This window comes from Anser brachyrhynchus (genome assembly GCF_964034855.1).
Source record: "Anser brachyrhynchus genome assembly, chromosome: 6".
Lineage (NCBI taxonomy): Eukaryota > Metazoa > Chordata > Aves > Anseriformes > Anatidae > Anser > Anser brachyrhynchus.
In genome coordinates, this window is record NC_137700.1 from 20,938,087 (window position 1) to 20,947,272 (window position 9,186).

Here is a 9,186-nt window from a genome sequence, read left to right on the forward strand (position 1 = left end):
CGCGGAGGTTCGGTTCTCCCGCCCAGGGGAAAGCAACGCGTCAGGTACACCTGCCGCTAGGGATTTATAATAAAAAGGGACTCTGCGTAACTCTTCTCTTCCCCTTGGTAAACTCCGCTGCCCCTTGTTGAACTCTTAACTCCCCCTTAGTAAACTTGCTGTTTGCAAGTTCTCTCCGGCTGAACAAAACCCACCACACTTCTGAAAATGCTCACCTTCCTTCCATAAACACACATTCTCCACAATACCTACAAGGCTTTCACTCAGACAGGCCCCAGGAAAAACAAAAACTAAGCAGCTCTTCAAAAAGTCTGTATTTATTACATCCCAAACCAAAGTGTACATGTTTTCCTTGCAGGCTGTCCCAAATATCACAATAGGGTAGCAAAGGTGTTTGTGTCCCAACAAAGCCAGAGGAAAAAAAACACTCCAATATAGATACGTTTATACAAAACTCATAAGGTCTTTAATTAAATGCAACGTAAGTGGTATACACAGACAGATACGTACAAAAAGGTCGATGCATAAAAGTTAGTATTTTACATATCTTGTGCCTTTTCTTGAAATGTTGAACATTTCCCTTCTCTAATACCATGGAGGGAATAAATTCTCTACAGATACCATGGAGGGAATTAAAAAACAGCAGTGTTTACTCAGATTTCAGCTCTTATTTACAGAAGATGGTAACATTGTAGAATATTCTTGCTTTCATAAAAAAACCTTATAAAAGCTACTGGATATCTACCATTATAAGAGAGCTCTGCTAATGTCAGTAAGTACCACTATTCACAGCTTGATTAACCGATTACCGTTACACAGCTCAGGTTACACCTGCAATGATTATTTCAGTCAGTTCCAAGAAACACCAAATTCTCTCTTACCTGATCACCTTCTTTTTCAACTTTTCCTTCTCAACTTTCTCCGTGGGCCCTTTATGGGTTTTCCAAACTTAAGTGCTAATGCTGACCACAGCATTAACACAGCAGGATAAAGACATGACAGCCAAAGGGGATTAAATATAAAATACTTAACTATTTTATTCTTCTGATTTTTTCAACTTTAATATTGCCTTCTTTCCACGTAGTGGAGCTTTGGCTCGGTCAGCTTCCTGCACAGTTTCAGCAGTCTTCTTTTTTGGCTGCTGTTCTTTGGAACGTATCAGGTCTTGACGTCCAAGTTCAGCCATTTTTGCTTCCCAGGACTTAATTTCGTTTTCATACCGAACCTTATCATCTTCAGCAAGCTGCAGGTACGGCTGGAAGACAAGCACACCTCTGCAGTTGTGGAAAGGGCTTTGTCTGGGTAACCTCCAGGACACAACTTCCCCTTTGCTACAATGGCAACTTATTACAAGACCCATGCCATGAGCATCCCAGGCACCCACTTTCACCTCCAGCAAATTCCAAAAAAAAAAAGCACCGAACTTACCGAACTTGAACAAAACCACAAAATCCCACCAATGAATTTTGGGGATGTGAACACATGGCAATTCCCAAAGAGGAAGTTTATTTGATGTTACTACTAAGGTGTTTTACTTGATTACTAACTTGAAAGAGCAGGCTTATGTAAGGAACAAGAATAGGTTTTTCTGCATTTTTTTTTTTTCCCCGCAGAAAGAATATGAACCTCACACATGTTCTAAGCACACATTCAAAACAATGTGGAAGAAGGGCCTTCAGGAGAAAGGACAGACTATACAGAATAATTAAAAAATGCAGAGATTTATTATTGGTATAGCACTCATCCGTTTCTCATATACCCATCTGCAAATTTGTATTTCAAATACTTTGTGAATACTGCCAGACGACTATCCCCAACACAACCAAAGTTAATAAATGACATGCAAAAAATCACTTTTACTACACTGGCATTTACAAATATTATATATTATCAGAAAAAAAATATCTAATTGTTGCAAATGATTCCACCTCCCTCCCTCGATCCCATTCACCTTCCATTTCCAGGCATACAGAACTTCCAGCCTATCCCACGCATATTTCATCAACACTGTTAAAGGAATTGGTCATTACTGGAATAAAAGTAATGACTATCTTTTTCAAGACACGTAAATAAGATCTCAGAGTAGTTCCCTCTATATTATCTGTCAATATTAGTATAACACTGGTGGATAATTGTCAGTGTTATATCTAACTAACTCAAGGTTTTTTAACGATTTATTGACTAAAATTTTTCATTTTCCAGTTAGATCAGAGCCTCATCAAAAGCCGCAAACATACCTGTTTTTCAGAACTGGGCAGATTTTGCCACGTTTCGAATAACTGCTTCAGCTTTGCCTACAGGATATTAAATACACAATACATTAGTATTATTTTAACACTAGACAGACCGCAGAGGGTTACAGACGAAAGCCAGGTATAAACCAATATAAAAAAGCAGGAACTCATGTAGGTTTCATTCTACATATTCTTAACCTAGGTAAATAATAAATGACATGGTTTGACAGCTTGCTGGGCATCATCTGAGACACTTTTACAGATAATAGAAGCACAAAGTAGAGTAAGTTACTCAGCCTGCAGCAAAAGCAGGCGGACCAAACAGATGAATTGATTTACAGCAACATAACTACATCTGACCCTGCATATTGGTTTAACGTAAACCAAGCCCAACTTAAGACAAGCCCACATAGGTACTAACCATGTCTGCAGGAAACTGTGTGTCACTTCAGAAGTAGTTAGCCATGTATGTGTCAGACTGGGCCTCAGCTGACTGAAGATGCCTGCCCTTGTAGACAGAAAACTGAGGAACGCAACTATTTCCCTCATCCTGATTTACTTGCTGCTAAACATACCGACATCCTAATTAAACTGGTTTTAATTAACACCGCAAGGTGTTTTTGCAAATGAGCCCCATTGGATCTTTCCATGACACTACATTATCACCACTTCCCAGGTGATTAAATGCACAGGGCAAGGTGAATATTGGGCACATACGGGAGGTCTCCAGTGCATCACGTGCACTAATCCATCGGCACAACTTAAATCACCCCAAAATGCAGCTTAGTGCGGAATCTGCAACTTTGCTGAGAACTCTTCCATGTCTTGTAACACTGATCGTGCCAGAAGAAGTACAATACTGGAGAACTGGTAGCAGACCACTGTCACCATGTGAAAAATTAACAGATTTCTAAATCAAAAAGAAGAGTTCTCTCCTTACAAAAAGGAGGCATGAAGCCTGTAAGCACTAAGCACACAGGATACAGCAAATATTTAAGTTTGTACATCCACATAACAGATTATATAGGATGTACCACCAGCAGCATTGCTACAGCCTAACAGATCACTACAGCCTAAAAAACAAAAACATTTAAGTTAAGCAAAATGTAGATACTGAAGTGTTGAACGTTACTTTGAAAGCCACAGAATCCAAGACAGACTTTCTGAATATAATAGTCTGTTAAGGCAATTATAACTATATATATATATATATATATATATAGTTATATACACACACACACACACGCACGCATGTTTGTTTGTTTTTTAGAAGAAATTTTCCTGGCTTACCGCGGGTGAAACTCCCACACTTTTTTGAAAGTTTTCTGACACAAAAATGTTAAAGCCGCTACGAGGTCTTTTAGGTTTTCCAAGCACAGTCAATTCCTTTAAAAACAACAAGAAGAGTTAGTCAACCTACCCTGCATACATTTTTCCAAACTAAACTTAGCATTTACATTCATATTTTGCACACACAAAATAATTAAGTTCAATTTTTAGTGATTTAGTGATCTGTAAACTGGACCGTATATCAAGATGATTTGGTTATTTACATCACTTGTCACATCTGATGACAAACTAAATTAAGAAAAGTTAAAAACTTGATTTTTCACAGATATAAGAGGAAAAAACACTTTTGAACTGACTCTTACTTCAGCAAAGTCTTCTAGAAACCAAAGATTGTTACTAAATTCCACTCAGCAAGAAAGTCATGATGAGAGGTTTTCTATTATCTTCATACAGCTTTAGTTACTGGTGTGAAATTCTGTACGCCTGCAGAGAGGAGGGCAGATTGCTAACTGTGGGAGGTGAGGTGGAACAGAATCAGCGGATTCCCAAGGAAAAAGAACTAGTTTCTGTGTCAGAATGCTTTGTCTACATGGATCACAGTGAGGCGACACAGCACATTAGGGGGTGCATTTACACTTACCATTTTCTCCAGCCCTAACACACTCCCACTGTAACTGGGGTTCTACAAGTTACCACCTGCCTAGGTACTGGGTATGGCAGTTAAATTCCTTGTGGTGCAGGAATCATTTGGATTAAAACCTTCCTCTAAGTAGGGGAATTCATTTTACTTTTGTCAATTAGGGAAGCATCACACAATCAGTTTCATTCACAGAAATGAATAAGCAGTAAGTAAACCCTTCAGCTGATCTTGCCACTAGACAAAGCATAATACTGTACCTTTACAGATGGTTCTGTCTCTCAGGATTTATAAATAAACAGGCTACAAGGAAATCGGGAAGATGATCCGTATGAAGGACACAAACAGACATCCGTGTATGTAGGCCTAACTCTACACGTCAGCAGCAGCACAGATTGCAACGAGGCAGAGCTGGGAGGAAGGCAGAAAGGCTATTTCCAAAGGCAATCACCTCACAAGGGCTGCCAATGAGCTAACAGATACAAGGTCTTTGGGAAAAGCTATTTCTGGCTCTTTTCCCAAGGCAGGGAGGTGTTGCTGGTTCAGACGCCTTATTACCTGTTGTTCCTCAGGCAGATTTAGGAAGAGGAAGAAAAAAGCAGAGAGGCTAAATAGAAGCACAAAGATACCTTGCTAATTCTGGTCTTCAAGCACAGGAAAGCCACTAAAATTCCTGCTAACACCAGCAGCGATTTATGTATTTATTTTTAAAGTAAATTCTAATCATTTAACTCTTCTCTGTATACCCAACAAACAGATTTCAGTTTCCTTGAGAGAACAGAAACATAGACTTGAAAATACTGACTCTCTTTTTCCTGAACGATCTTCTTTTCGCCAGTCGTTTCCTCCTTTCTTCTTTCAAAGCCGCAGCCTGGGCTGGAGTTAGCTGTGCTTTATATGCAGCCAACTGCTCTTCATATGTTCGCCAGTCTGCCTTTCTTGCTTCCTCATAAACCTACAAGACAAACATACAATCATCAGCCTTACCGAGATGTTTTCATTCAGCTAAGTGTGGTGCCTTTAAAACTACTAGAAAAGGGAAACAGCCTTCTGAAACACTCATTCTGACATAGCCCAGTCTCCATATCAATGCAACATTAAAAATAAAATACAAGCACCTACAACTAGGTAAGAAAGGTAATTCTGTAAAAACTTCAGTTCCTGTTGAGTTTCAGTCATCAGCACTGTCTGGTATTCCTCTTCTGTAGCAATCCCTTCTAACCCCTCCCTGCCACCTCCTTGCTTTCTCAGGTTCCTGCACTTGAACATTACATGAGCTAACACTTCTAACCTGCTAATAAAAAAAAAAAAGTAACTAAGATTTTTAGACTGAAGTATCAGATCTGTTTGATTAGTGGAATGGATTGAGAAGAACACAGATTTAAAAGCTGACTCCACCCCTCGAATTATCTTCATTAATCTGGTAACAAGGCACCTGACAGATCTTCAGATGCAGCTCGATGCAATAATAATCTTCCATGCAAGAAGGTAAAGCTGCAGCTCAGTTGAAATGATTGCTCTTTAACTACATCCCATTGCAGCACACAAATTCGTTGGTTGCCATACACGTTCCTAGAACCACCAGTGCTGGGTACAGAAGCATCATAAAGTCACAGTCTTGGTACTACAGCACCAAGTGGGGCTGAGCCAGGCTACCAAGCATACATGTAGATCTGAAAAGGCACCATCCCCTTCTCTGTTTCAGACATACAAACAAAAAGACACACGTTACACTAAGACACACAGAGACAGAAGTCCATAAAGGACCTAAGAGCACTAAAATGCTAGGATATAAGAGCATTCCAATACTAATAACAAAACGTATCGCTTGTTTAGGCAGAAAAGGAATTAACTACCATCAGTTCCTGACTGGAACTCATTGCTAACTGCAATCAAGGAAGAATACCCATTAATTTCCTATAACTGGCACTCAGAGTAGTGATTAGCAACTGTATTTGTAGAGTTCTTTTACGCTATCCCTTGCAATTGTCACTCTTAATGAAACTCGGCTACCTATAACAAAAAATAAGTCAACTAAATAAGACTCTAAGGAAGTTACCTGAAAATCACGTCTCTGATTAGCATCTAGTCAGATAAAAGAGGTTGGTCCTTTCATCAACAATTAGTTCAGGTCTCCCCTAACTTAGGCACTGAACAAGTAGAATTCTACAATTCTTACATTATTATATATGTATGCACCCATGTATAATTATGATTTATAAAACAAGATACAAACTTACCTGCTTCTGCGATGCTGGCAACTCCCTCCAATCACCTGCCAACTTTTTAACCAGCTCCGTATTACTCATTTCTGTATATTAAAATGAGAAAGCAAGAAAGTCAAGATCAATGCTGTATTTTCAGTAAGCTTCTTCAATTTTCCTGAAGCAGGCTGTCACCAGTATCTTTCTCCTGTAGAAATATATTTTCCTCCTTTCATAACAGTAACTCCTTCGGTGTAGCAGGGGAGGCAAATTGTAATTTGGGTGAGTGGAGGAGGGCTCCCACTTATGGTTCAAACTGCATCAAAACATACAGTTGCAAACTGAAGCAGCATTTCAGCTCTACAACAGTTTATTTCTTTGGCTGTATCCTTTTCTTTACAAGGTGATCTGAAATGGGAGCGGAAGTGGGTGGAAGAGACCAAAAGTAAAATTTCTAGTTCCCAAGAGCCTGCTGGATTCTTTAAAGCAAGCATAGAGTGATCTCAACCACCTCGTACAACAAACTTACTTAACTTTTATTACAATAAAGTCCTTCAGCTACAATATATTTTTTTAACCTTACTTCTGCTGAATGTCATCTTTCTCCCACAAACAAAATCGCAGTGACTTGAGACTGTTTTGTTCTTTAGCTGAATAACATCAACTCATTTGATGAGTTTTCCAGTTAGATGTGAATTTGAGGTGGGCACAAAAATAAAATCAGTGTTTCTTTTCTTGAAAAATCCTTTCCAGGATTTCCCTCTACTCCATTAGAAAAGAAAAATGTGGATCTTCCTCTGTCCCATCTCAAATGTAAAATTCAGTCATCTCTACAAGGGAAAAGCACAACTAAGCTGTTGAAAGTAAGCTGACTTAGACAACAGAACCGTTAAGGTTGGGGAAAAGCCCTCCAAGATCACCTGGTCCAACCATCTCCCCACCACCAATGTCACCCACTAAACCATGTCCCCAGGCACCAGGTCCAACCTTTCCTTGAACACCCCCAGGGACGGTGACTCCACCACCTCCCTGGGCAACCCATCCCAATGCCTGACTGCTCTTTCTGAGAAGAAATGTCTCCTCACGTCCAGCCTGAACCTCCCCTGGCACAACTTGAGGCCATTCCCTCTGGTCCTGTCACTAAATACCTGTAAGAAAGCAGCACACTGCTCTTAAACCCTCTGAATACACAACGCTCTGGCAATTCAAAAACAAAGTTACCGAGTTTTTTTTGAGCAGTATCCCTACTAGAATAAAAAAAAACAAAAAATCTCCCAGCGGGCTCTGAGGCACAGAGGGCTCGTTTGGGAGTTGTTTGTGCGCTGTACCCCGTGAGGCACCCCCCGCCCCGCCTCGCCCCGCCGTACCTGGGTGCTGCCGGCGGAGCGGGCCCTGCCGCTCGCTGACGAAGCGGAAATAGGCCGTGAGCGGCCGCTTCGGGCGCTCCGCCGAGCTCAGCCGCCGGGCCAGGCCCCCCTCGGCCGCGCAGGTGGCGCCGCAGGCCCTGCTGGCAACGGAGCGGCGGTTAGCGCCTAACGGCCGCCGGGAGCCCGCCGAGCCCCCCTCGGCCCCTTCCTCGGCCCCTTCCCCGCCCCCTCCCCCGTCCCGGCCCCGCCGCACCTGAGGAGCCGCCCGGGGCCCGCCGCCAGCCCCGCGGCACGGCCCAGCGCCGCCAGCGCCGCCGCCATGGCTCGGCCCGCGCGGGGCACCACGGGACGGCGCCGCCGTGAGGGGCGGGGGGCGGGGCTTCCGGAAAGCCCCTCCTCTCCGCGCGCGCCCGTCGCCAAGGTGACCCCGCCGCGAGGCCACGCCCCCTTCGGGGAGGCCACGCCCCCCGGTAGAGGTTGGGGGCGGCATTTAACGGCAAGCGGGAATTAAAGGGGCAGGGGAAAGGAACCTCCTCCGGGGCGGGGGCAGAGGGATGCAGGGAGGGGGTAGGGTGGTTAAACGAGCCCGGAGCGCCAAAGGAAGGAATAGGGAAAGGTGACTTTAAACAAGCTGTATTTTATCACACACCGCCTTTGAAAAATAAGCTGAAGGTGGAGACGCAAATGAGCGGGGTTCATCTTGCTTATCTTGCAGGGTGATGGAAAGCCGCTCGTGCAGGAGGACCGGCCGCAGTACAACCGTTTGCAAACAGCCCCCAGCTTTACAGCTCAGCACCGCGGAGGACAGGGAGCGATGAGAGATGCATGTCAAACTTCTGCATGGCTCAATAGAGGTACTGAAAACATTTAGATCACTTCTATAGGCATATTTGTACTCAGCTAACAGAAATAAAAGCTCTTCGACCATCACAGCATGCTCCAAGGTTTCTACCACCACATCTGCCAGCCTCACTACATCAGCCTAGTATACCAAAAGTATACCAAAGCACTCATCTTAATAACAAACCATTTCTTCAGTTTACAGTCTAAAGTGAACAGATATTTAAAAACTAACAGAGCCACCCTCCACCAGACTTTCATTTCAGAACTCATTGATATGTCAGATAAAATCAGCGCTGAAGTGACATTTACCTGCGTGAGACCAACTTACACCATTAGGGCCAGTGCATGCTTTCCCTCCCACACCCCAAATTCCAGTTTAGCATTCATTACAAACGAGTAAAAATCATTTTCGTTGTCTTACAGAGCTATTTTATGATGAGAACTTTCCCAACTGCAAGTCACTTTTGTTTCATCTGCAAGGCACAGAGAAAAAAAAAAAAAGTCACGTTTCTGCTGTCAGATACTTGAGAAGAATTTGCAACAGGCCCTTGGAGCTGTTCTGGTTTTCATCTAGTTTAGAAGAAAGGATTGCCCCTCGCCAGCACCACTGG

The 9,186-nt window shown here is 42.8% G+C and overlaps 1 protein-coding gene across 2 annotated transcripts; it reads right to left on the reverse strand.

Annotated features, from left to right (window-relative positions):
* Positions 1-299: 299 nt before the first annotated feature.
* Positions 300-8,133, reverse strand: TFAM (transcription factor A, mitochondrial). 2 transcript variants are annotated; one of them, XM_080598414.1, is made up of 7 exons: positions 7,986-8,133; positions 7,733-7,869; positions 6,402-6,472; positions 4,967-5,116; positions 3,525-3,620; positions 2,238-2,294; positions 300-1,255 (listed from the first exon to the last, which is right to left on the reverse strand). In XM_080598414.1, the coding sequence occupies exons 1-7, from the start codon at positions 8,051-8,053 to the stop codon at positions 1,037-1,039; spliced, it is 798 nt and encodes a 265-aa protein (XP_080454540.1). In that variant the 5' UTR covers positions 8,054-8,133; the 3' UTR covers positions 300-1,036. The 2 variants fall into 2 exon arrangements, with proteins under 2 accessions (XP_080454540.1, XP_080454539.1); XM_080598413.1 differs by having other exon boundaries at positions 7,733-7,872; positions 7,986-8,128.
* Positions 8,134-9,186: the final 1,053 nt, after the last annotated feature.